The 26,903-nt window shown below is 36.6% G+C and overlaps 3 protein-coding genes across 7 annotated transcripts; 2 read left to right on the top strand and 1 right to left on the bottom strand.

Annotated features, from left to right (window-relative positions):
• Positions 1–565: 565 nt before the first annotated feature.
• Positions 566–6,578, top strand: LOC147542252 (tRNase Z TRZ3, mitochondrial-like). 2 transcript variants are annotated; one of them, XM_086632276.1, is made up of 13 exons: positions 566–776; positions 820–1,406; positions 1,630–1,719; positions 2,564–2,608; positions 2,738–2,792; positions 3,062–3,105; positions 3,265–3,714; positions 3,818–4,074; positions 4,264–4,411; positions 4,514–4,564; positions 4,647–5,095; positions 5,184–5,847; positions 6,164–6,578. In XM_086632276.1, exons 2-13 carry the CDS (start codon positions 1,011–1,013, stop codon positions 6,470–6,472), a joined length of 2,958 nt encoding a protein of 985 aa, XP_086488402.1. In that variant the 5' UTR covers positions 566–776; positions 820–1,010; the 3' UTR covers positions 6,473–6,578. The 2 variants fall into 2 exon arrangements, with proteins under 2 accessions (XP_086488402.1, XP_086488401.1); XM_086632275.1 differs by having other exon boundaries at positions 580–1,406.
• Positions 6,579–6,834: 256 nt separating this feature from the next.
• LOC147542253 (putative zinc finger protein CONSTANS-LIKE 11) lies at positions 6,835–16,420 on the bottom strand. 2 transcript variants are annotated; one of them, XM_086632283.1, is made up of 5 exons: positions 16,037–16,420; positions 15,186–15,814; positions 13,559–13,786; positions 7,812–8,158; positions 6,835–7,375 (listed from the first exon to the last, which is right to left on the bottom strand). In XM_086632283.1, the coding sequence occupies exons 2-5, from the start codon at positions 15,771–15,773 to the stop codon at positions 7,249–7,251; spliced, it is 1,290 nt and encodes a 429-aa protein (XP_086488409.1). In that variant the 5' UTR covers positions 15,774–15,814; positions 16,037–16,420; the 3' UTR covers positions 6,835–7,248. The 2 variants fall into 2 exon arrangements, with proteins under 2 accessions (XP_086488409.1, XP_086488410.1); XM_086632284.1 differs by having other exon boundaries at positions 16,175–16,320.
• A 2,173-nt stretch (positions 16,421–18,593) lies between these two features.
• Positions 18,594–24,487, top strand: ATXR2 (histone-lysine N-methyltransferase ATXR2). 3 transcript variants are annotated; one of them, XM_086632282.1, is made up of 16 exons: positions 18,594–19,151; positions 19,312–19,387; positions 19,979–20,064; positions 20,190–20,557; positions 20,899–21,011; positions 21,154–21,185; positions 21,409–21,560; positions 22,442–22,529; positions 22,760–22,808; positions 22,911–22,965; positions 23,120–23,189; positions 23,274–23,343; positions 23,834–23,910; positions 23,985–24,041; positions 24,147–24,284; positions 24,363–24,487. In XM_086632282.1, the coding sequence occupies exons 1-15, from the start codon at positions 19,068–19,070 to the stop codon at positions 24,261–24,263; spliced, it is 1,494 nt and encodes a 497-aa protein (XP_086488408.1). In that variant the 5' UTR covers positions 18,594–19,067; the 3' UTR covers positions 24,264–24,284; positions 24,363–24,487. The 3 variants fall into 3 exon arrangements, 2 of the variants coding, with proteins under 2 accessions (XP_086488408.1, XP_086488407.1); XR_015223067.1 differs by having other exon boundaries at positions 23,274–23,543; positions 23,639–23,910; positions 24,147–24,487; XM_086632281.1 differs by having other exon boundaries at positions 24,147–24,487.
• The last annotated feature ends 2,416 nt before the right edge of the window (positions 24,488–26,903 follow it).

Consider the following 26,903-nt stretch of genomic DNA (forward strand, 5'->3'; position numbering starts at 1 on the left):
AAAATCGAACCAATTGGCCGAACCAAACAAAGTCGAACTTGACCGATCAGTTTTTAGGCCGAACCGATCACAGTTCGACTCGGTTCGGCCAAAAAGCTGATCAACCCAAACCGGTTTGGTTTGGCATCGGCTTGCATTTCTAGAAATCGCCTAAGCCGAACCGACCGAACCTTAAAGATTTTATCATAATAAAATATTATATATTGGAGGTAGAGAATAAGAATTACTAAAGTTGAGTACTAATGGTACGTTTGATGCGTGGGCAAATATTTGATGTGAAAACCATTTTTTTCTGATGGAAAAGAAAATCACGTTTGGTATGGTTAGAAATAGTTTGAGATAAACTTCTAAACGCACCCGAAGCTATTATTGTTCGCACCCGATTTTACACTTAGAAAAGGCGCCAGTTACAGGTTGAGCGCCTGTAGACTCGTCCACAATTCTATTCTCGTTCACAGTTTTATATTAACTTTTATTCTCGTTCCTAATTTATATCTCTTGTTCTGTCATATATCGTTCCCAATTCGATCTCAAAACCGAGGGTTCAATGTTAGGGTTCAAGCTTACTTTCAGAAATGAGATGAGGGACAAACAATTGGGTTTTGCTTGCTGTTAGAAACATGGTAAGAAGTTAGGGTTTTGCTTCTTGTTAGAAACTTTGGAAGCAATTAGGATTCAAAGCTTACTGTTAGAAATGGGATGAGAACAAACAATTGTATATAAGCTTCAAGCTTCCGTCCTCTCCCATGAGCAGACAAATGATGAATCCTAGAAAGGTCCAATAACGGGAAGATAGAGAGCGTTTATTTTGAGGGCGAGAATCCATTTTCCCACCTTGATGTGGGAAAGATTTGTTACGAAAATCGATTTTGCCACACAACTTTCCCACATAACAAACGGACCCTAAGTTCCATCAAACCACCGCAGCCTTCTCGCCGCAACTAAAACCCTTTCTGTCACTACAACTCTGTATCCTCCTCTACAAATAAGCCTCTACTTTCTCTCTCCAAATGCCCCAAATTTTGAACTTCAGACTGTTCTCCGCTCCCTCACTATTTCGCTTTAAATCCTCCTCCTATTGTTATCTTCTTTCCAATACTAAAACCAAAAGCCTAGCTAAACATCTTCCTTCCTCTCTTACTACTACTGTCTTCTCTTATTCTTCTCCAAGAGAAAGAAACATTCATCCTCGAATAAGGAGCAGAGAAAAGAGTACTATGAGAGAAGATACTAGGAGAGAGAAAGATAAGGAGAAGCTATTGTCAATGGAGGAAACTACTTCTACTGGGTCTGTTGTTGGATTCAATAAGAGAAGAGCAGAAGGAAGAGATAAGAAAGATAACCCAAAAACCCTTCAGTTGAAAGCCAGAAAACTCAATCCTGTCAATACCCTTTGTTATGTCCAGGTACACATTTTCTGTCTTCTTTTCTGTATTTTTTTTTTCACTTGGGTTTTGTTAAATCTATGTTTTGGTTAATGGGTTATTCTTCTTTTCTTGCCTTTTAGGTTATTTTGATCATGGGTTGAGTTGTATTTTTGTAAAAGAAGAAGAAAGTCTTGATTTTGGGTTTTGTGGTGGGTATCTTTGGATTTTCTGGATGATTTTAGTTGTTGGGTTTTGTTTACAGATCTTAGGGACAGGGTTGGATACACAAGATACTTCACCATCGGTACTGTTGTTCTTTGATAGACAGAGGTTTATATTTAATGCTGGTGAGGTATGTTTATTTGATGGAAGGAGTATGTACTTCAATATTGAACTTGCACTTGTATTTGATATAATTATTCGAAAAGCAAGAAACTTTACCACTTCGATTGAAATCTCTTATGATTCTCTTGTGTTTTCGTAAGAGTTATATTTGTAGGTTAAATTGGACCATCTAGTTTTGATTGGGTTGTAGTATGTAACCTTATAAAAGACTAGTTTTTTATGTAATTATACCAAAATTGGTGTTAAATTGGATACTGTAATAATAGTACGATCCCATTACTCTCTATAAGGCCATTTAGTGAAGTGAAGCTAGAGAGTTATTTCGTCTATATATTTGTTACAGAGAGTTGAAATTTTCTTTTTGAACCTATACATTTATATTTATCACATTAGAGTCTCCATTATTTTGATCGACCACTAAATCTTCCATTAAACATTACCGATAAAGATACCATTAGTCATCCAATGTCATTTCTTTGTTGGCGCTACGTCCGTCATTTATCTTATATTTCTTTCTAAAGAAGTGCATAATCCAGGCAATATTATTTCGTCGGCTGTCTCTCTTTACTTTTGAAATGCTTATTTTTGTCTAAATTACATATTTACATTCTTTAAATACATATGTATGTGTGTATATATGTATATATATACACACACATACATATGATCAGGACTAGATTTCAGTTACAACGAATTCTGTTTGCAATGAGTAACTGCAAGCTGAATTTACTTGTAAATGACTTGTTTTTTGGGGGGTTGTGTTGTACTGACTTGAAAATTGAAAGAAATTATGAAGATAATATTGCTGATACCCCCAAGAATCTTATTATCTTAATGTGTTTTTCTTATAGGGGTTGCAACGTTTTTGCACTGAACATAAAATAAAGTTATCAAAGGTATGATGCATCTGAATAATCTCACATATCGTGGGCAGCTAGATTTTTCCCGTTATTTCCAAGTTCTGCCACAATAACTTTTCCTTACACCGTGAAACACATCTCGCTGATGTTGTTTATTTTCTTCAGATCGATCACATATTCCTCTCTCGTGTCTGCTCAGAAACGGCAGGTGGACTGCCAGGTTAGTCATTCCTGGAATGAATTTGGAATCATAGCTGCAAGTTTAAGCTTTTTTAGCTGGTGGATGCCAATTTATCTTTATTAGCAATTGAAGTTGTATTGTTATGTCGTGGTTTAAGAGTGAGGGGTTTAGCGTGGGTTTAAGATTTATGGTTACTCCCACTGCCTAATTTCATTGTCTTACTAAACATTACATCTGGTACTTCTAACTGCCATTGCAAACTTTTTAAATATTGATCGCTAACCTGAGGTTGATTTTGACTCTCTTAGGTCTTTTATTGACTTTGGCTGGCATGGGAGACGAAGGAATGTCTGTAAGTACCATACAAATTAAATCTTTGCCTTATATTTCTGGTAAAATTTAGTTCTAAAGGATGATACCGACTTTAACTTCTTATATTCCCCAAGAGCTATTTTAAACAAGTGACTAAAGTATAAGATTATTGATATTTGTAGTTTCTCGTGATTTGTAGGTTAACATACATGGACCCTCCGATCTCAAATATTTAGTTGATGCTATGCGATCTTTCATTCCAAGTGCTGCCATGGTTCATACTCGTAGTTTTGGGCCTGCTTCCAATTCTTCCGGGTCCCTCCATTTTGATCATAAAAACTTCTCTGAGCCCATACTTCTAATTGACGACGAGGTTGTTAAGATATCTGCTATTCTCTTAAGGCCACGTTTTTCAGAAGGTAGTCAATCTAGGAATGGTGATTTGCCATCCCATTCACATGATCCCAATGAGAAAAATGGAGTGACTCTAAAGCCTGGTGACGTCTCTGTTGTTTATGTCTGTGAATTGCCGGAAATCAAGGGTAAGTTTGATCCTGAAAAAGCTAAGGCCCTTGGATTAAGACCAGGACCTAAATATCGTGACCTGCAGCTTGGGATGTCAGTCACGTCAGATCATAAAAACATTACGGTGGGTTATACTAAACTCATTGATTTTCTCTCTTGAGACTTTTTGGATTAGATTGTAGTGATATGCATATTCTTTGTTTTAAAATCTGTGTTTCGTGGTTCAGGTTCATCCAAGTGACGTACTTGGGCCCTCAATCCCTGGCCCGATTGTGGTTCTTGTAGACTGCCCTGGCCCTTCTTATATGCAGGAATTGCTATGTACAGAATCTCTCAATAGTTACTATGCAGATTCCAAGGATGCTTCCAAGTCTGTGAACTGTGTTATTCACCTGAGTCCATCATCTGTCACAAAGACTGCCGACTATCAGACGTGGATGAGAAGATTTGGCGAAACCCAACACGTCATGGCTGGACATGAAATGTGAGTTTTCGCGTTTCTTGAATAATATACACGAATTTGGGTTGGTGCGTCTATCTTGATTGATATCTGAAACATATGTACTCTTGTGCTAGCTATAAACTTGGTGTTGTGATATATTGGAGTCACCAATATGCAAACACATATATCGACTATTAACTGTATTCCACTTAAACTCTTCTTTGCTTGCAGAAAGAACATTGAAATTCCAATTTTAAAAGCCAGTGCAAGAATTGCTACTAGACTTAATTACCTCTGTCCCCAGTTCTTTCCTGCACCTGGATTTTGGGCTCATCAGAATCTTAAAAATATTGGATCAGAATCAATGGCTTCAAATGAGGTGCTTTTATTGTAACATTCTTGTAAGGAGTGTTTTTTTGGGTAGTAGTTGGTCTTTCTTGTACATGTTCAGAGCAATTGAAGACATGATTTCTTCTTTCAGGGTTCTCTTATGAAGTCATCTAAAAGCAGTGCCGCTGAAAACCTCTTAAAGGTATCTAACTATCCAACCGTTATTTGCGGATAATCACTACAAATTTCTTCTTACTGAGATGTTGTCTTTGTATGCATTTCAGTTCCATCTACGTCCTTATTCACATCTTGGGTTGGATAGATCTGTGATTCCAGACTTGTTATCGCCCAAAGAGGTAGTCAGTGAGCTTCTATTAGAGATTCCCGAGATAGCAGATGCTGCAGAAGAAGTTAATCATCTATGGGCCAACTCCGGTGAAACCGAAAACGTGATGATTTCTTCACAAGAAGATGTTGTTATCACGGAAGAGCCTTGGATAAACGGGAATAGTTCCTTGCCTAACTTAAATTTGGACAAGCTTGATCACGAATCTGATCTTCCTAGTTGTTTGGAGAACATAACAAGAGAAGATATGGAGATTGTTCTTCTTGGAACAGGTTCATCACAACCATCAAAATATCGCAATGTTAGTTCTATTTTTATCAATCTATTCTCAAAAGGAAGTTTACTTCTAGATTGTGGTGAAGGAACCCTGGGGCAGCTAAAAAGAAGGTATCTTTTAAAACAAAAAATCTTCTCTGTGGTACTTCTATGTCGTCTTTTCGTTTTCATTGACGCTCTCTAAAATGCTTATGAACAGATTTGGGGTAATGGGTGCCGATGACGCCGTGAGAGGTCTAAGATGTATTTGGATTTCTCATATTCATGCGGATCATCACACAGGCCTGGCGAGAATCCTTGCCCTCCGCTCCCAGTTGTTAAGGGATGTTCCCCACGAGCCATTGCTTGTTATTGGGCCGAGACAGCTTAAGAGATTTTTGGATGCATATCAAAGACTCGAAGATTTAGATATGCAGTTTCTTGATTGCAGGCATACAACAAAGGCTTCATTAGATAATTTGGAACAAAATGAGAGTTCCTCTTCTCCTGGAAGTCCTAAAAGTGAAAACGTAAATAAGAAAGATCGAGTAGGAAAAAACGATCAAAATACAGACACGAGTTTGTTCTCTAAAGGAAGCCGTATGGAGAGTTATTGGAAGAGACCCGGAAGTCCACTTGATAGTTCTGTTCTCCGAATCCTAAAGAACTTGAAAGGAGTCTTAGCTGAAGCTGGTTTAGAAGCTTTGATTAGTGTTCCTGTTGTGCACTGTCCGCAGGCTTTCGGTGTTGTTTTAGAGGCAGGAGAGAGAGTGAATAGTTTAGGGAAAACTATACCAGGGTGGAAACTCGTCTACTCTGGTGACACTAGGCCATGTCCAGAGCTAATCGATGCATCTCATGGAGCAACAGTTCTTATACATGAGGTAAGCAATATAATGCACAAAATCATATACCTTGATCTTATAATATTATCGACTATTACTATTCGTAATTAGTTTGTAATTGTTATTGGGAAGTTTATGTTTTTTTACGTAGATACATATTTACCTTACAACAGAACAAGCAGAGAAGAATAGCGATTGGTAGAAGAAGAAAAAGGAAATATGTATCATCTTAAAACTGATGAATAAGAAACCACCCTAGAAAATCGAAACCTAGACTATAAAACCTATGTATAGATTCGCTATGAGTTTCCGAGACTCTAGATTTCCGGTTTATGAGTTTACCTCGTTGGTGCAGGCAACGTTTGAGGACAGCATGGTGGATGAAGCGATAGCAAGGAACCACAGCACGACAAAAGAAGCTGTTGAAGTGGGAGACTCTGCTGGCGCATATAGGATCATCCTTACTCATTTCAGTCAAAGGTATCCGAAAATCCCAGTTTTCGATGAAACCCATATGCATAAAACGTGCATTGGCTTTGACATGATGAGTGTTAATGTAGCAGATTTGCCAGTTCTCCCAAAGGTTCTTCCTTACCTCAAACTCCTCTTTAAGAATGAGATGATAGTTGATGAATCTGATGATGTTTCTGACTCTCTTCTCTAAGTATGAGAGTTTTATTTTTGGTAATGTTAGTATTTACTAATATTTAAAGCATTGCTAACATATCATTATTTTTTATTAATTCAAGTCGAATGACAATTTTTGTTAACTGTTTATCTTGGAATTGAAGTGTGCCTTTCCTTTGATATTTAACTTCAAATGTGGGACTAGAAAAATCAATATTTGGACTACAAGCAAACTATGTCGCCTCTTCAACAAGCGAAGAAGTGATGAATGACCTAATAAAATGCAAGTCTCAGTCAATTTTGCTAGAGGGGAAGACAGATAACCTAAAAATAACTGAGTATAACATCAATGAACAAGTATGAAGACGGAAATAAGATTTAGAAAAGAAAATGTACTCATAGTGCAAAGAAGGAAATTTTATTTAGAAACTGCAAAAAGAGAAATAAATGGCTTAGAGGTACACAAATGTGTTTTCCTCTGAAGCTGAGACTCATAATCAAATGATGGATTTACTATGGCTTTATCAAACTAATTTTGTTAAGAGATCAATTTTCTTTTGATCTCTTTTTTCTTATTCATATAGTTATGTATTTGCTTATTTTATATTAGTTACAAAAAAACTTACGATTGAGAATCGAGATCTCGCCATTCTGATATTTCGTATGTGCTTTGCAATGCATTGGCTTCAATCAAACACAATGAGCATGGTTTGAGCTTATTTCTCTTCCCAACTCGGCGTGAACCTCATTTTCTACTAAGGTACGATAAATGGACCAAATCGGTTCTAATCAACCTCATCCATGCAAGTTGCTTCAACAATTTCTTGCCAGAAGAGGATCATGGTCAGAAGCTTCACCAGCCTTCACAAATCTGCCTTTAACCCGTTTTCTGGTATCTGCTCTAGCTTTACGAGAAGCGTATCTTATTTGTTTTCCAAATCTGCATAAAGAAACATAATGAACAAGGACTGGTGATAAGATAAGGAATGTCTTGGTAAAATTACTTTTACGAATACTAGCATTTATTGCCGTTCGTGGAGGAACGATATTGAAATTAAGATTATACAAGCTGAGACTACTTTTGAGTTGAGTTAGGTCGGACGGACAGACAAGAAGGGAAGTTACAGGGGCACTGTGAGTTTTTAGAACCCTGCTATCAGTTGAGGACACACCACTAAAAAATCCTAATCCCTTAAAACATTACTTCTGGACTCGAAATCTTTGTGACAAAATAAAAGAAGGATAAGAGTTCCCTATGTCGGCGACTGAGAGATTTAGAGTGACAGAGGAAGAGCGAGTAGAGGTCTCCTTCTATCTCAATCTCTGTTGCCGTCGGCAAAGGAAAACCCTTACTACAAGTGAAGATGAAAACTTACATTCTTGTTTTTTTCTTTTCTTTGTATCTCATCTTTGCTTTGTCTCTTGCTTGAGGAGAAGCAGTTTCCAAGTTTGTGTCCCAAGGGGCTTCACCAGTTAGAAACAATGGAGAGACTCCACAGTCTTGATAAGCAACAACATTGCTTTCACCAGTTAGGGTAGATATATCAAGTGTTTGTTCACAAGGAAAATTCAAATTGTTTCCATTATTAGTAACAGCATTTAAAAGGACTTGATCCATATTACTACTATTTATACTCTGTGAAACACTTATAGCTGATGATGATGATCCACCAACAAAAGAAGAATTAAGAGATAAGCATTCTTGTTTCCCAGACGAAGATGCCTGTAGAAACATAGACAAGTGTTAGTTATTTGCGTAGTACTGCAAATGTGTGCGTGCGGTATGATTTTACGTAAACAATTACCGAATACGTAGTTTCCTTACTTTTAGTGGGCGTTACACATGACGTAGTTGTAAGATCTTCAGTTATTTTTCAATTTTTATACCACATATATATATATATATATATATATATATATATGTAAATTCTATGCAGTTCAATACATGCCAAGTATTTTTGTTTACATATAAGTTATTTCTTGTCTGGATTCTTTTCTTTCATAGCAAATAACCAGTCTTTATCATAGAGAAACATAACAATTGGTATCAGAACGTATTTCGTAAGGCGTTTGTGGTTAATCGAGTAATCGACTTAAGTAAACATATTGCAGTAGGCGGGGAAAGGAACTATAGCAATCACAGGCCACTACGACACAAACACTATATCAGGTGTTATATATGTACCTGAAATCGATCAAAATTTTTAAGTGTTCGCCAACTTATTGAAAAGGGGTTTTAAGGTAGTTTCTGAAGACATGTATTGCACGATTAAAGACACTTCTGGACACGAACTTTTCAAGATTAAAATAAGAGGAAAAGTTTCTCATCTGATCCAATAGAGGAGGAACCATGAAAATGACATTTAGGTCGCAACCATGAAAAGTGACTGAAATCTTGCACAAGAAGAATATGGGCAGAGACTTACTTGGAATAGAAGAAAAAAACTCATTGCTGAGCTTTTCATTACGAAAACGAAGTAGGCAACCAATTCCTAAAGCAACATGGAGAGCATCACACAAGTTGCAGCTCATCCATAGTGACTTGGTAGGTCCTCAAAGGACAAAGGTAGCCTCTAACGTAACTTTTATTGAACATTTAACAAGAATGTAGTTTTGCAAGAAGATATCTATGTTGAACCACTGGAGGGCTTTGCGGAAAAGAGAAAAGAGGACAAACTATGTAAGCGAAAGAAGGCGCTTAGTGGCCTAAAGCAGGCACCACATGCATGATATAATAGAATGGATGACTACCTACTGTTTACACTCTTGTTTTCCCCAGTGGCTCCAAACATGGAACTACACTTACTTGAACGCCAAATGGATGAGCTGGTCATCATTGCTGAGCCAAATAATGGTCAACTCAAGAAGTCAACAAAAGATCAAGAAATAAATGAGTCAACCCGTATCCAAGTCATCAGGGAGACTAATATGAAAGGTCTCTGCTGCCTAAGCCCAAACCTGGGAAGTTGGTATGAGTTTCTTAGGCGTCTTAAGCTCTGTGATTGCCTTTAGAATAAACCAGGTTAGTCCTAGTAAGAGCTCACTTTTGGATCTTATAGTCTTAAGGGTGCGGAAATCAACTCGGCCCTTAAGCCCGTTTTGCTTTAAGGCACGAGAAGGCGAATTCAAGTTACGATTTGCCCAACCTAAGACTTGACCTGATCTGAGGTATAGAAAAGAGAAAATAAGGATCAACTTAACAAGCAAGGTTGGTCCGAGCTTTCAAGCAAAGCACGAACAAAACTAAGTGAATGAAAGACTAAAATAAGCCAAAAACCAGCTTTCTATATACAATCCGCAAATCATTAGAGAAGATATATCAAATCTGAAAGATATGCAAACAAGGAAAGTTATCCCCTTGTCGGACATCAAAGTATGGTTTCATCTAAGACGATGCCTCACCACCGCATAACCTTAGTCAAGAATCATGGTCGGTCAAGCGAGCCTATATGAACATATCAGGTTCTCCCTAATCAATGCATGATGGTTCAACTTCTAAACGAAGACTTTCAATTCCATTCTTTAACTGCAAATACACCCCCACTGACTTGAGCATCAAAGAGGTTTCTGAGTTTTTTGCAGGTTCCGTGCCTTAGGTTACAAGGAAAACATCACTGTTCGGTTTGTTGATTCTTATGTCTGAGTGATATGCTAAGCTAATTTTATATGGGAAATGATTGAGTGACTTAGAACTTGGTACTTAGAGGATGACATGTTTCCTCGTTTGGAAACAAAAGCGGTCCCCACCGTAGTCAAACTTTGAAAAAACCTTGTCTTTTAGTGAATTACACGTCATTAGGTCATCCTCTAAGTAACTCTAGCATCTCCCATTTTAGATATCGTCAGTTTGACACTAGAAGGAAGACTGACTCTAGCAAAAATCTTAAACTTTAGATACCTCGAACCTTATTACTAGATTCGTTACAGAATCCATCGTTTACACTCGAATTGTATCAAAGTCGTTATGCCTGGAGAAGAAGATTTTGCGACAGAAGTGACATGCTTCAGAGCAATAAGCAGGAGGTCCACTTAAAGCATTTGCAATGATGGTCATCACAAGAATTAGCGCGGAAGATGATGTGATACGTGATGCGGAATCCATACACATTGACAAAGTAAAGGAACTGAACCCGAATACGAAAACTAAAGGAGTTGAACCAAGGCTAAATGGTATTACAGATGTCAAAGCCAAAACCTATGGAAATGATAACACAATGACGAAAGATCAAGGATCGGGCTCAATGGTAGAGCCACCAAGACATGTCTGCCTACAGGTCGAGATACCACGTATAGACGCGGCAATAATTTCACATCGATTGAACTTGAAAGCAAATTGCAAGGCCATCAAACAAAAAAAGATATATTCGTCCCTGAGAAACAGGTAGAAATCGCTAGACAAGTAGAAAAGCTTTTGGCCTCGGTAGTAATGCGAGAAACACAAAATCAGAGTGGTTGGCCAACGTGTTGCTGGTTCAAAAGAAGAACAACACTTGGACGATGTGTGTCGATTACATCGACTTAAACAAAGCTTGTCCTAAAGATAGTTTTCACCTACACTCGAAAAACTTGAGGACTCAACATCACGTTACACTTTATTTAGCTTCATAGACGCCTTCACAGGAATAGCCATGCATCCAACAGATGAGGAACATACAACCAACAAACTGGAAAGATAGGGGTATGTATTATTATCAACAAATGCCATTCAGACAAAAAAAAAACGTGAGCTACTTACCCGTGGTTGGTCAACTTTTTTTCAAAAGCAGATAGGGGATTCGGTAGAATCTTATGCGGATGCTATGAAAGTCAAAAGCAAGGTTAGAGAGGATTTATTTGCTAACCTCAAACTAGCTTTCGATAGGCTAGAAGCCTACAAAATGAAGCTTAACCCGTAAAAGTGCGCATTTGAGGCCAGTCAGGAATATTTCAGGGTTTATGGTCAGTTACAGAAGCACATAAGTCAACTTAGCGAAAGTGGCAACCCTGATAAATACGTCCAGTCTGAGAAAGCCAAAGAAATACAAAGATTAACAGGAAGATTGACCTCCTTATCACGATTCTTAAGCAAAATGGGAGACAATGCTCTTTCATTCTTCAAAACTTTGAGGAAAGCAACAAACTTTGAATGGACAGAAGAAGCAAAACAGACCTTCTAAGACTTAAGAAGGGATCTGATGAGCTTACCTTTCCTAATGAGTCCGAGCGTAAGAGACGAACTGATAGTGTACTTGTTTGCTTCGAAGGAATTAACGGTGTCCTCGGTCTTGATAAAGACGGTAAAAGGAGTGATGCATCTTGTATATTTCGTCAGCAAAGTTCTCTCGGGAGCAAAACTCAACTACCTAATGATCGGAACACTAGCCTACCCACTAATATTGATAACAAGGAAGTTATTGTCCTATTTTCAGGAAGATTGTTGAAATGGGCAATCGATTGAGTGGTTCAATGTCAAATCCGTACCAAAAAGCGTTGTCAGAGTACTAGCTTTGTTGGACTTTGTCTCAGAATGTTCGATTAGCCTGGCAGCCCTAGGACCATAGATGACTTGAAAATTATACGTAGACGGAGCTTCAAGCGAAACCCAGAAAGGGGCAGGAACAACACTGATTTCCTCAGATGGAGAACGAGTGTAGCAAGCCCTAAAAGTTCAGATTCTCGGTAACAAAAAACGAGGCTTAGAGCATCTCCAATGCAACACTCAATTTGAAAAACTCAATTTGACACATAGGGTTGAGTTTTTAACAAAAAACACTCTCCAATGCAACACTCAACTAGAATCTTAATATGATGTGGCAACAATAAATATTGAGTATCTCAACATTTATTGTTGTATTTCAATTGGTCCACATCATCTTTTTATATATAAAAATAAGAAACAAGAGTAAAAAAAAGCATCTCCAATGCAAAACTCAAAAAAATCTCAATTCATCATATGTGTCAAGTTCCAATTAAGATTCTCACTCCTATGTGGCGTTAATAGAGATCTTCAATTTCTTGTGTCTCCAATGCAAAACTCTAAACTTATCTTATTTACTTATGTGGCATAGTTATTTTTGTAAATAAATAATTAGTTATTTTAGAAAATATAGAAGACTTGATTTCTATTGATTGAAAATCAAATATTGATGAGTTGGACAATTAGAGATATCTCAAGAGGACACTCCAATTCTAGAGTGTCCTCTTGAGATATCTCTATTCCACTCTCGACACGTCATCTTAGAGATCCAAATGGAGTGTTGCATTGGAGATGATTTTTAAGAAAAAACTCTAAAAATCCTACATGGCACTCGGAGTTTCTAAGATTGAGTGTTGCATTGGAGATGCTCAGTCTAAAGTAAATGTTGAGTTTTTTTAAGTGTTGTATTGGAGAAGAATTTTAATTTGAGTATCTCAATAGTGGCACTTAGAGCATCTCCAATGCAAAACTCAAAAAAATCTCCATTCATCCTAGGTGTCAAGTTTCATTTGGGATTCTCACTCCTAGGTGACGTTAATAGAGATCCTCAATTTTTTTTTGTCTCCAATGCAAAACTCTAAACTTATCTTATTTACTTATGTGACATAGTTATTTTTGTAAATAAATAATAAATTATTTTAAAAAATATAGAAGACTCGATTTCTATTGGTTGAAAATCAAATATTGATGAGTTGGACAATTAGAGATATCTCAAGAGGACACTCTGAAAATAGAGTGCTATCTTGAGATATCTTTATTCCACCCTCGACACGTCATCTTAGAGATCCAAATAGAGTGTTGCATTGGAGATGATTTTTAAGAAAAAACTTTAAAATCCTAGGTGGCACTCGGAGTTTCTAAGATTGAGTGTTGCATTGGAGATGGTCTTAGGAAAGAGAAACTCAATTCACAGTTGACACATTGGATTAATTGGGTTTTTGTTGAGTGTTGCATTGGAGATGCTCTTATTATGAAGCCTGCTAGCCGGGTTGAAATTGGCTCCTAATGTAAAAGCCATAAGGTTACAAGTTTTTAGTGATTCTCCACCGGTCGTAAATCAGGTTTCGGGGGAGTATGAGATTGGAAAAATAAACCTAACAAAATTTCCCATGAGAAACTATAAAACAAGTATGACCTAACATGGAGATCAAATGAGAATTATGTCACCTCTATTCCATTGTCATTGTTATGATGAAAAGAACCACCAACTTGGAAGTCCTTTGCTAAAGATAAGCAATCCACTCCATTTAGGTACTTGGGATGACTCTTCGAGCAATACTCAAATAAATCATCATCATCATCCTCAAAACTTAACGGCACATTGTTCACATTCAAGCCTTCACATATATCATCACCATCACAAATCTCTATGTCATCCAACAATGGAGAAAAGTCCTGCAAGATCCATGGTCATTAAAAAGCTTTTGTCAAACACAAGAACTCATTTTAAACAAACACAATAACATATAATATATGTAATTTCAACAAAAAAAAATAAAGAAAATAAATGTAATTGTTTGCTTTAAAAAGGCGCTACCTTTGTTTCTCAGGTTGATTTTATTTTACATTTGGGCATAATGAAAGTTTATGTTGATTTTATTTTCGTAAAATTTGGAATTTCCAGTACTTCTTACTTGTCACTGTCTTAGCTTTGTTGGGTGGGATTTAATCTCCGAGGAAAAAATAAGGTTAAGTGTTTTTTTCATTTCTCGTTTTCAAGCAATTTACTTGTATAATTTGAGTTAGTCCATATACACAGGGCCTGCCCAAAAATTTGGGGTCTCAAGTCGAGTTTAAATTTGGGGCCTATGTGCTAGAAAAAATAAATAAAACCCATACAAATGCTTAGAGGAAGATTTGAATATTTGACCTCTTGTACAAAATCTAAATTCTGAACCACTAAAGTACAACTTAAATCTTCTTATAAATCTACTTAAAATATAATTGTGATTTTGAAATTACACACAAACTTCGAAATACGAAGTCTTTAATTATGTTAGGGCCCAAGGCGACCGCTTTGGTTTCTTTGAACCCGGGCCACCCCTGCATATATACATTTACTTCTCTAGTAAAACTACATGATTCTTCTCAAATTCAGACATTTTTTTTTTGTTCAAAAACACATGAATTGGATACAAATACCTACTTTAAGAAATGACTCCATCAAAATGATAAAATGCAAAGCATTTAAAACTACACAAATTATATCTAGATTTCAGAATTCAGATCATTGTAAAAGGAACCACCTTCGTCATCTCAATTTTGTTAGACTCGTTCTTAAGTCAATTTTATTGGGTACATTACATCATTACGAAGAATGGAATGAAAATATAACGACCATGAAACATCATTACGTCACATGACAAAGATACATCAGAAGATGGAATAAACACATAAGTTTTCTGGAACATCATTACATTATATTGCAAAGAAACATCAGAAGACGGAATAACACATAATTTCTCCGAAACATCACTGATTCATATCACACCCTTGCATCAGAAGATGGAATAAGCCTACAGCTGCTATAAACTCTAAACATTCCATAATGACAACCCCTAAAGACCATTAAAACTACTTTTGGACTTTATTTATACACCTATAATCGTATTACATTAGATAAATCTAAATGGTAAGACCCATAATCATGTGGCATTTCTAGACCGAACTAAATATATATATGTATGTATATGTATATATGTAAATAAGGTTAAACAACCATGTTAGAATGACTAAGATATAGATACACCATACTTAGATGAATCATATTCGAACTTCAAAAACAAATTATCACCTTTGATAGGCTCGACTCCTTAGGAACCATATTGAATTGCTCACTAATAGAACGAATGGAATTCGAACTATCTGCAAAAGTTGAAGCTGGAAGTACAGGAGGTTCAAACTTTGCATAAGTTCCCAATTCATTCAACATATTATTGATATCCATCAGTGGAGAAAGAACCCTATTTGAACTCTCTCCACCATAATATTCGTTCTTAGTCACCTCACCCGTTATTCCAGTACTAGAATCGAACTCTTTTGAGTACGAACTTTCAGAAACGGAAGAATATAACTTAACGAATTCTTGTTCCGAAATACTACCACTATAAGATGGTAGTGCTACACGACGATGACTAGGTGTAGAACAACCATTTCCTTTCCAATCACAAATTTGACAAAAACAAAACATATCTTCTAAACACTTAAAAGTAGATGGTTGTGAATGACATCTATCACAAATGACGGAACGTGAATGTCTTTGTGTAAAAGGATTAACTGAATGAACAAAACCATCACATTCGAAGCACATACGAGCAATATCTGATTGACAATAAACCACAGCTTTCTGCTTTCCACATAGTTCGCAACAACTCGTCTTCATAACTTTTTTTTTGGGTGAAATTCAGAGTACCCTAAATCTCTCTGCCAAAAATATAAAAAAGAAAAAAAGTAATCAACATTACGAAAATGAACGTCCTCGGGCGAACTACTATGAATCTCAAGAGGGTTGATCTATATATAGAAGGCTTCTAATCGATCTCTTCTCGGTTTACCTATTTGTTTGTTCGGAAAATTCTACTAATATATTCAAAATAAATTCACTATGAGATCATTTGCTTACTAGAAGTGAAAAACATAATTTACCAATCAAACCAGTGAAGAATTGTCGTAGTATTCTGCCACTTGAATTGATATGAGTTTAATGATAGAAAGAAAAGAGCAATTGAAGAAGAACTTGAAGATATATCTAAGCAAAGAAGAATAATGTATAAGTGAGAAGACATAATTAGATAAATATAACCAATTAAGCAAAAGTAAAAGCAATAATCAAGAACAATTAAGTGGAAAGAACTTGCATTTCAAGACTCAGTTTGTTTGTTTGTTTGTTTCTGTTAGCATCAACTTACTGATCTCATTAAACTAAAAACAACTTTTTGAAAAAATAAGTTTTAAGTGTTAAGATAAACATAGAAGAGAGAGAGAGAGAGAGAGAGAGAGAGAGAGAGAGAGAGAAAGGGGGGGGAGAAAGTTAAGACACTCCAATAAGATTACTATTTATACAATTTCAGTCTCAAGAAAAGTGTCACGTGGCAATATGAAATTGTCCAAACTAATTTTTAGGTAAATGCGGAATTCTTGTTTTAGTAAACTCGAGTGTTATTCTCAACAATAAGAAAAGTGTGTGTACATTACCCTCGTCGACTAGATTATTGCGTATTTGAAGTGTTAACGACATATTTATTGAAATTGTGTACGAGTAAAATAAAGGTAAATAAGAGAGTTTATACGACATTCATAGTATATGGAGTAATTATCTATAAGACGATAACTAGGATATTTCGTCCTTATAATATATATTAAAGTCGTTGTTTAAAGAATTTCTTTTTGTTATGTACTCAAATTGTTTTCATGTATTTTTTTTATAAAGTTTTGTACTTTAAAAGAAAACACCACAACTATACTTTTGGGGTAGTGATTGACAGTCACAGTATTTTTCGTAGTATGAAAGTTTTATTTGACTCTATTCGTCAGTAGTTTGATGCTTTCTACTGTTATATTTCTAAATATTGAATAATCAATTTGTACATTAAACATTTGAAAAGTATACTATCAATATAATGGGCGTAATTTCCCGTTTTACTTTTATATTTTTTAAAACGTACTACTGCGAAACTTCTGGAGAGACAATCTTATACATGATGTAGTGCGTGCAGTATAAATGTGACATCTACACATTAAAGCAACTATACTCTTTAGATTTGGCTCTGGAGTATCTCACTCTTATATAAGTCATTACCATTTATTATCCATAGTAGAAAAATGATCCTTCACTCATTGACATATACGTCGACGGACTCCTGGATTGTTATACATAACGGATGGATGTTGGAAGTATTGCTCACCCACTTGTAGTTATGAGTTCGACTCTTGGATTGTTATACATAACGGATGGATGTTGGAAGTATTGCTCACCCACTTGTAGTTATGTGGAGGGTATCCTAAATTAGTAGTGGTCAAGTTCATCATCCCCTTTTACTCGTTCATTCTTTTTGGAACAAAAGTGAAAATAAGATGAAAATATGAGGGTTAAGTGACAAAGAAAAACAATTTCGAGAGCTCGACTTCAAACTACGCTATTTTGATCTTAAGTTAACACTGGTAAATTATCACATATTACAGTTGAATATTTGGACTAGTATATAATGTGAAAATCTACTGCTTATTAGAATCGAATTCAAAATATGAACTTTGACGTCAACCTCATTAACTCAAAGCTCTTATATATGTTCTCCTGGCATTTCAGAACAAGAAAATATCTACTTACAGGTCGTATACATAAACAAATGTTTTCCAGCCTAACCAACGGGAGTGTCAGGCTCTTAGGTATTCGGTGGACCTTGTCGTGGGCATGCTTCGGTAGCCCGACAAGATCGACACCTCTACTATGGTCTATGAATAGACCCCAATGGCAAATTTAATCACTTCTATTTGTGATTTATGAAAATCTTCGTCCGACTGAGACCTCTCTCTATTGCTCTTCTTTTTGCCGACGTCAAAACAAACTTTTCGCTATTGGGCGAAAGAATTAAGTGGAGAGGAGAGAGATGAGATAGAGTGGACAAAGAGATGAGCAAGAAAAAGTGGAGATGGTAGCGGTGGTGAAGGTGAGAGAGAGAAATTAGCGTATGACACCCCTGTTGACGACCGTTCACTTAATCTTCATTTTTTTCCTAATGTGTTGGGTGATGGCGTCGGAAAATGGTTTTTCCAGATATCAACCTCAAAGTTGATCCTTCTTACTCCGTCTCACAAGTCAGTGGGATATTTTTGCAATTTAAAGAAATTCATAGAGTCTGAGTGCAAAAGATGACCTTTGAGCTCTTTTATGGCAAACCAGATATGCTTATATAGGTTTTGATGACAGCAACGAAGCACGATTGAGATGATGCAGTGAAGGCATCGATTCAGATGATAGCCACGTTTCTATGGTCGTTTGGATAATATTTTAATGAGTGTGTACCTTTTGACATTGACTGATCCTCTGACACGTAATGATTTGTGTACAAAAAGTGGATCTCTTGATCTGTCTTGTGTTCCACGTCATTGGTGTTTTCTTCAAGCACATCTGAGCCCAAGGAGACCCAACTTACTCTAGCTGATCTCCCTACTTCGTGCCTCCGAGCTTAGCAAGGCGTTGGTTGCGAAGCTGACTCGGGTACACCTTCTCTCTTGCCTCGATTCAGAGTAGGACTCAAGGTGCCGAAATGGCTTCTACAGACCTCTCTCCACAACTCCGAGATCAAAGCAAAACTCTTACCAACGTTGACTCGTATCCACTTCTTCACTTGCCTCTCGATTAGCACAGGGCTAAGTGTGTCTTGGAGACTCATGCTGACCTCCCATGTCAGGATTCAGGTGGCAGAATTCTATTAGATCCATCTCTCTGATCGCTTCGACGAGAGTCTGCTCACGTCTACTTTCGATCAACCTGTTGAATCTTTGACTTGGTAAAGACCGACCAATATTTGTCTACACAGTATCAGTATGTAATGTGGGTGCCACTGTAAAAACCGTATACGGCCCAATTATATATACCCTATGAATCAGCTTCTTCAGTTTCACTACGAGTTCGGAAGCTCTCTCTCTCTCTTTGAAGTTTGGAGTTTTTTCATCAATGGATACCAACTGCGCTCTTGACGGAGAGCTATCAGACACTATATCAGCTCTTCTTAAACCTCCATCTACTGACGAAGTTCAGGTAAATTCTTATTGAAAGTGATAAACATTTGATTCTTGTTCTTAAACCCTAACTACTAATAAATTTTCAATTTTTACAGTTTAATTAGAGTAAGCATAAAGATGGAAAGGAAATTATTAGTATTTTGATCATTTTTTTTTTGGCTTACCTTGAAAACCAGAAATACTTCGACCAGGTTATAAAGCAAAGACAATGCTTTGGTCTCAAAATGAACCAAGACGGAGAATTCGGGAAAGGTATTTAGGTCATTCTACTACACTCATTAAAATCATTAGTAAAATTTGTTGTTTGATTGTTGAGAGTGAACCTTTTTTGAATCACATTAGGTTTGGAAATTAGAGGTGATTAATTGGTTTCCCTTCTTGAGAAGATTTAAAACCTTTAATCCAATCGTTCTCCTCAGTTTTCTGCACACAGTGACTAAGAACATCAGGGACGAGGAGGATAAGCATTGGGGATAAGGGATCTACCTGTCACATCCCTTCTCGAATCTATCAAGTCATTAGCTATTAGGCTTGGGCTCTCTGTGCAATCCTAAACCATCGAATTGTGCGAACGTCTGCAAACTAATGTGCGTATCGTACATAATGTGTGCAGAACTTGTGCAAACCTTACTCTTTGTGAACCTCTGCAAACCCATGCACGCTTTACAGTAGGTAGTTGAAACCTAAAAAGTTGATGGATCCTTTTTAACAAAGAAGATCCTGCTCTAGGAAGATTTCACCAATTTTCCCTTTGGATTTTCATGATTATTTTTTTTAGATTTGCACTTTTACAAAATGTCTCTAAATAACATTTCGGTACCCATTTCAATTTGGTCATTGCAGGTATTTATGCAGAATCAGATTTCAAAGAAGACGAACTTGTTTTGAAGGACAAAATGCTTGTTGGTGCTCAACATAGTTCTAATAAGGTTCCTTCTTCTTCTCCTCTCTCGCTTTATCTCTCTCTCATAGTGGTTCATTTGGTGAGTAATATTATATTGTATTCATCTCTCATTCATGAGTGTGTCAAGTGGTTTATCTCTGTACTTTGCAGGTTGACTGTTTAGTATGTAGCTATTGTTTCTGTTTTATTGGTTCCATAGAACTCCAAATAGGGAGGAAACTATATTTGCAACAATTAGGATTAAGTGCAAGCAAGGAATGTGATCCAGAGACTCATTCAAACATTTCAAAGGATAGTCATTTGGCTCATTCGTCGGATGAGGAAGATGATTCCTCTCCAGTGGATCACAGTAACTCGGGTTCGTGCTCTTATGGGAATTCAAAAGATATTATTCCTCTCCCTAAGGAAGTTTTAGATTCGTTGATGAATGGTGACCTACAATTGCCATACTCCAACCAGTATAGCTTGCCTTCAGCGATTCCTTGCCCTGGTGAATGTGGCGAAGCAAAGTATTGCAGGTTAGAAAGCCTACTCTTTCCCATCAATGTGTTACGTTTTACTTGTCATTCAATATGAAAACAAATGGGTGCATTATGTGAATGTTTGAAACTACAAAAAATTTCTTTCATATATTGGTAATACTACAAAAGGACTCACCAAAGAGTCTTTCAGTTTTACTTTCTGCAGCTTTAGCTTCGGTGTTCCGATTTCATCTCCATTGCTTTACACCAAAATTATCATATCCTTTTGTCTGGCTTACATATTTGGTTCAGTGATCATCATTTTATTTCTGTGAACTGTCATTATGCATCTTGGTTCTATTTTAAATGATATTAAGTTGAGTTCCAACATTTTGTAGCAAATCATGTGCAGAGGCTGACTGGGAGTTGTTTCATTCTTTACTATGCACTGGGAATAGATCAGTAAGCTCGTCCAGGAAAGCACTTCTAAGGTTTACTGAGCATGCTAATGGTGAGGTTTCAACACCGTGGCTTCACATTAACACATCTAGTTTCATAATTTAAGTTGTAAAATATTTTTTTCGTTTTCCATTGCCATGAGCCCATGAATTAGGTTATGCTACTAACTCCTCTCCTCTTTGTTTTTGTTTCAGAAACAAATGATATTTTTATCCTTGCTGCCAAGGTAACTTACAAGTTCAAAATGTGTCGAGCTTTTCGCTTATATTTGTTCCTCATGAGGCATTGAGGGGGTTTAACCGGTTGACCTGTTTGCATGCTAGACGAAACCGCAATATGTGCCTCCCAAAAATCATATTTTTTCCATTATAAAATGATTCCACATGGAAATATTCTATTGAATTCCTCAAATTATACTCGATAATGAACTTGTTGGCTTCTGCTTTCAGGCAATTTCATCTACTATTTTAAGGTACCAAAAGTTGAAAGCAGCTCAGTCTGAATACCAAAATCATCATAGTAAGCTAAATGTGACCGATAGTTCCCGATTTTCTCTTCTTTTGGAGGCTTGGAAACCAATATCAATGGGATTCAAGAAAAGGTAATTTTCACCAATTTAACTCGTAAGTTGTAGCTCACTACAGAAAATATGTCAGATTACTTTGAAGCCTTCACGCAAAATGGAAATAAGCTATGGGAGCAGATTGGATGACTCATGACTATTTGAGTTGGCTATGAAGAAATAAGAATCTTAGGGCATAGTCATTATAGATTGCGTCGACTATTAATTTTTTTTCTTCGCTCCGTCTCTCCGATTGCTTCATGAAGAAACATTCTTCCTATCAAATCGAAAAATATAACTAATACTCATTTGCTTATGTCAACAAAAAAAGTGAAGGGAATGTTCACTTTACATGATTGCATTATGGTTCTTGCCTGTGATTGCTGATTTTCCTTTTCTGGAATCCTAAGCTGGCTCTTCAACAGAATACAATACCGTTTTTAGTTCACATCGTGGTTTACGTGCAATGTTTGAAAAAATGGTTGAGCCGTACGCCTGAAGGCGAGGCAGTCACTAGGCGCCTCGAGGCAAACGTATTTTAGACCAAGAAAAAACATAAGCATCTTCTTTGTAAGCCATACGCCGATGGAAGTACTGATGACGTAGACGATGACCACATCCTTGGTTGATGATCTCATTAGGGATTTATTAATGCATTGCATTGACTTTTGAGAAGAAGAACTCTTTAGATTTTGGTTTTGTTTTTCACTGTTATTTTTAATTGTTTGGCAACACTGGAAACTTTATACTATCGTAGTAAAGTAGAATAACTTAAGTATTTTGCTATGTTTTTACATAATTGATATCATTTTCTTTACCAAATCGTTTTTCGTATTTTACACCTCCAGGTGCGCTTCGCCTTGTGAGAGAAAACCGCCTGGAGGCGTAAAAACGTATTTTAAAACCTTGTTTACGTGTAGATGGTGGGATTGCGTTGCGTTGCCAGATGATGTTGATTGTTGTGATGAAGCTTCGTTTAGATTGGAAATAAAGGAGTTAGCATCCGAGGTAATTCTGCGGCTATTTTATTTGCAATGAACCATCTTCATTTTACAAAATTATTATTGATTGCTGAAGTTTGTTCAGTTAATAACCAGTCAACAGCATTCCTTCACTCTAATCATGCATCTGGTGTCATTGCTCATTATTTTAGGGTGTCAAATATTTGTTGCCTTTAACGTAATGGATCTTAAGTTATTTTGCATCTCTTTGTTAATGCATTTGTTTGGAATTTTCAGTCACTGGAGCTCCTAAAGGAAGCAATTTTTGATGCTGAATGTGCACCACGTATCCTTTTAGGGGCTAAGTAATCTACAAACATGGCAATTTACTCCGAATCGATATCGTCTATCATCACATTTTAACAATTTAAATCCTTGACTTCCCAAGTATTCTCTCTTGAAATTTATGGTCATATTATCGGCATGTTTGAATTAAACAATCTGTAAGTTCTGACTCCTTACTCCCTTTAAACTTATTATGTCCTCAACTCCTTATAATACAGAAATGTAAATCTGAGTATGTCTAGTTCTTGAAATAGTACTATGAGGACTTTCTTTTTTGATATAAAAAAGTAACACAGATTGTTGAGAATGCAGTGATCTGGTTGTAGCTTCACCTGTGGAAGATTATTTCTTATACATTGATGATCTACCAGATGCAGAAAAGGTTAGCCTCATTAAACTTTATCCTCCTGAATGAAAATCTTTGGCGTCACTTGTTTAGTTATTTACACCTCTAGCAAACTATCAGAAAGAAGCTGAGAGCATTACACAACCGATTTTGGATGCGCTTGGAGATGGCTATTCTATTTGTTGTGAAGGTATGATTGTCTTCAAATAGAGTTTCATTGTTAAGTAATACGGTATTACGATTCATTTCCGAATCGTAAGACTTGAATGCTTTTCTTTGAATTACTTAAATGCTCATTTTAGTTTAAAACAATAATAAAAAGCGTAAACTGTTCTGTAATTGTCCATGGCTAATTGCCCAATTCTCATTATTGTTATAACAGCGGTGATAGTATGCCCGGCAAGTATCCCGGCCGGGGTACTTGGTCAGGCATGATTTAGTGAGAAAGTGTTTGACTTTTTCTCACTAGATCATGCCCGCCCAAGTACCCCGGCCGGAATACTTGCCGGGTACCATCATTTTTGTTGTTATAATGGTAAAAAGGCGCAATAACAGTCAAATTACAGGTTCTGTTTTTGAGTATTTAGTTAAACATGAAACGGTTATTTAACATAATAACTGAAACATGTTAGATATACCGTTCTGTTCCCTAAAAGATGTATCTCAACATATATTTCCAGGCTCGGCGTTCTTCCCATTGCAGAGTTGTATGAACCATTCATGTTATCCTAATGCGAAAGCATTCAAAAGAGAGGAGGTAATCTATCTACTTATTGAATTCTGTAATCTAGCATTTTCCCTCAAATTGACGATTTTTTTTCTCAATGACAGGATAGAGATGGTCAGGCAACGATAATTGCACTTAGACATATTTCGAAGGGAGAAGAGGTAAGAGAAAATTTTTACTTCGTGTTCGATACCCATTTAGAAGATTTTGTGATTGAGATTCAGCAGAATTCAAACTGAAGATAATCTATTCTGATAAATTTTCAGATTACAATTTCATATATTGATGAAGATCTTCCTTTTGAAGAGAGACAAGCTCTACTAGCAGATTATGGTTTCAGGTGCAGATGCAGAAAGTGTCTAGAGGAAGAACCATTGAGTTAAAACCCTAGGAATCCAGGCACATCCAGAACAAATGGTTCCAATGGTGATTCCTGGATATGAACCTTATCATCAAACGAAGAATTTGGTATATCAAACACTTCAAAATTTTGTTAATTTAGCTGCGTTACGTTTCAACTTTTTTTAAGGGTAATTACAGAGAATTTGAATGGTTATCCTTGGCAATTCATTAACTTCAAAATATACAAACTTATGAATTAACCTAATGCGTCTTGTAAAATGTGTATGATCCAGAAAGACACAGGAGTACAAATAATGTAACGTCCCGAGTCTCGATTTCTATGTTGGCCATGATGAAAATCAAAAATTTGGAGTTAGAGCGGAACCTTAACACAATAAATATGACAGTCAAATAGATGACAAATAAACACACAATGGAGCTCAAGAAGAACGATACATCAAACTAGTGAGGAGAAAACTACCAAGGTAGGGAAAGATTCTCGAAATAACTATCTATGTGAAATTACGATCGGAAACTCTTAAGTTGATGGGTTGAGATTAAACAGACGACATATCCTGGTCTCTGTCAGAATCTAACTCGTAGATATCCAAATATATAAGGTCTCAACAGACAATTCAGAAAAAAAACAATCAAACAGAAGAAAGACAACAGCAATGTCAAATGATATCTACTTTTTAACCAACAATACCAAATTCAACCAGTTAGACGACGGTCGAAGAGATTCATGCGATTCGACTTTTTCTTTGATGGGTTATAACTAATTTCGAGGTCCACATGACATTCGTGTTTACCCCAGCTTTATCCTCTCCCATAATCATGAGACCTTCTCACCTAGGTAGGTATCAGAACAAACCATGCCAGCCTTGGTAATCAAATATGAGCAGGAGCCGAGTCAACCTCTAGTTGGTAGATGACTTTTATTTAAGGCATTATCTTATACATTCCCAAAACATCCCTACGGAAAAGTTTGATTCGGGACATACACGCTAGTGGATTGGACGCTAATTTCGGAAGAGATAAAACAATTCTTAGTTTATTGAGCCTATATTTTTAGCCGAAGCTGAAGACAGATGTGAGGAATTATGTTCAGAAGTGTTACGTTTGTCAAGTATCAAAGGATTATGTTCAAAATACGGGTCTTTATATGCCCCGCCCTATTCTTACAAATAGTTGGGAGGATCTATCCATGGACTTTGTGTAAGGACTCTCTCAAACACAAAAGGGGCTAGACTCGGTTTTTGTGGTCGTTGACAACTTTTCTAAGATGGTTCGTTGTATTTCATGTAGGAAGACTTCGGGTGCCACACATATAGCAAAATTATTTTTCACGTAGTTGTGAAGTTACATGGAGTACCTAAATCGATTACTTCTGATTGGGACTCAAAATTCCCTAATCATTTTCTGGTCACCTTATGAAAGATGTTTGGCACTTCCTTAAATAAAAGTACTACAACCTCATCCCCAAACAGATAGAAAAACGGAGGTAACCAATCGAACTTTAAGTAACATGATTCAATGTATCTATGGAGATAAACCCAAGCAATGGTTCATGCATTACCTCAAGTAGAATTTGCCTACAATAATGCAGTACATAGTGTTGTCGGAAGAGCTCTTTTTCCTGTGGTGTATATGAAAGCTCCTAATCATGTTGTGGATTTAGCAAAGTTACTTAAAGGAATGGGAGTTAGTATAGCAACAAAAAATATGGCAGAAAAAATTTAGACGATGCACGACGAAGTCCGACTTAGCCTCGAGGAGACTAATGTTATGAGCAAAGCCGCTACAGATAAGCATCGTCAGAAAAAAGTGGCTGAAGAGGGTGATCAAGTGATGATTTTCTTACGAAAAGATCGTGTTCCCGTGGGTACGCATAGTAAGTTGAAATCCAAAAAGTATGGTCCATTCAAGATTCTGAAGAAAATAAATGACAATGCCTATTTGGTGGATCTTGCTGAAGACATTGGAATTTCAAATACCTTTAATGTGGCTGATATTTATACTTTCTATCGGCTACGCCACTTTATCCTAATCATAACTCGAGGTCGAGTTCTTTCAAGTGGAAGAGACTGGTGTAGATGAATTGACCGAATGGAAGAAATTGATGCGGCCAGATATAAAGGTGACAGACTAAAACAACCAAAACTGAAGCTACGGGTGTTGAAATGGAACAAAATTTTGAGGGATGAAATAACCTTCCGCACATTCGTCGTTAGTTCGCCACAATCGGTCCACTTTGGGGGTCAAATTTCATCGTTTAGTCCCTCAAAACGGATTTTTTTAGTGATTTTTTCTATTTCTGCTAACTGTTCTTTAGTTTAGGTAGTTTTTTATTCTCTTGAGATTCTAGTATTTTATTTTCTTAGAAATTGTTATCTTGAATTTGATCAGGTTTAAGAAATTCTAAAACTATAGAAAGGGGGTGTAGTAATGTTTTATTCATTTAGTTTATCAATAAAAATTCGGTATTTAGTTTAATTTTGTTAAAAAATTTAGAGAAGATCTAAGATTTTTTTTTTTTTTTTGGAGTTTACCACTGCTTCATCCCTAAACCCCTCCACTCACCCGAGAGAGGATCCAAGGCAGTACCCCTAGTTTCATTTGTTTTGCCTGCTTCATCCCTAAACCCCTCCACTCACTCACCCGAGGGAGGATCCAAGGCA

This window comes from Eschscholzia californica, unplaced genomic scaffold (assembly GCF_041429995.1).
Source record: "Eschscholzia californica isolate CP2 unplaced genomic scaffold, dmEscCali1.0.p SCAF_4, whole genome shotgun sequence".
NCBI lineage: Eukaryota > Viridiplantae > Streptophyta > Magnoliopsida > Ranunculales > Papaveraceae > Eschscholzia > Eschscholzia californica.

Bases quoted from the DNA above. Each gene is read 5' to 3' on its own strand.
- LOC147542252 (XM_086632276.1), top strand. From the start codon at position 1,011: ATGCCCCAAATTTTGAACTTCAGACTGTTCTCCGCTCCCTCACTATTT. The intron at 3,715-3,817 runs GTGGGTTATACT...TTCGTGGTTCAG, and splicing joins CAGATCATAAAAACATTACG to GTTCATCCAAGTGACGTACT. The intron at 4,412-4,513 runs GTGCTTTTATTG...TTCTTCTTTCAG, and splicing joins AATCAATGGCTTCAAATGAG to GGTTCTCTTATGAAGTCATC.
- LOC147542253 (XM_086632283.1), bottom strand. From the start codon at position 15,773: ATGAAGACGAGTTGTTGCGAACTATGTGGAAAGCAGAAAGCTGTGGTT. The intron at 13,787-15,185 runs GTGATAATTTGT...TGGATCTTGCAG, and splicing joins AGGAGTCGAGCCTATCAAAG to GACTTTTCTCCATTGTTGGA. The intron at 7,376-7,811 runs GTAAGTTTTCAT...TTCTTTATGCAG, and splicing joins GAAAAGAAAAAAACAAGAAT to ATTTGGAAAACAAATAAGAT.
- ATXR2 (XM_086632281.1), top strand. From the start codon at position 19,068: ATGGATACCAACTGCGCTCTTGACGGAGAGCTATCAGACACTATATCA. The intron at 19,388-19,978 runs GTATTTAGGTCA...TGGTCATTGCAG, and splicing joins AGACGGAGAATTCGGGAAAG to GTATTTATGCAGAATCAGAT. The intron at 21,012-21,153 runs GTGAGGTTTCAA...TTTTTGTTTCAG, and splicing joins GTTTACTGAGCATGCTAATG to AAACAAATGATATTTTTATC.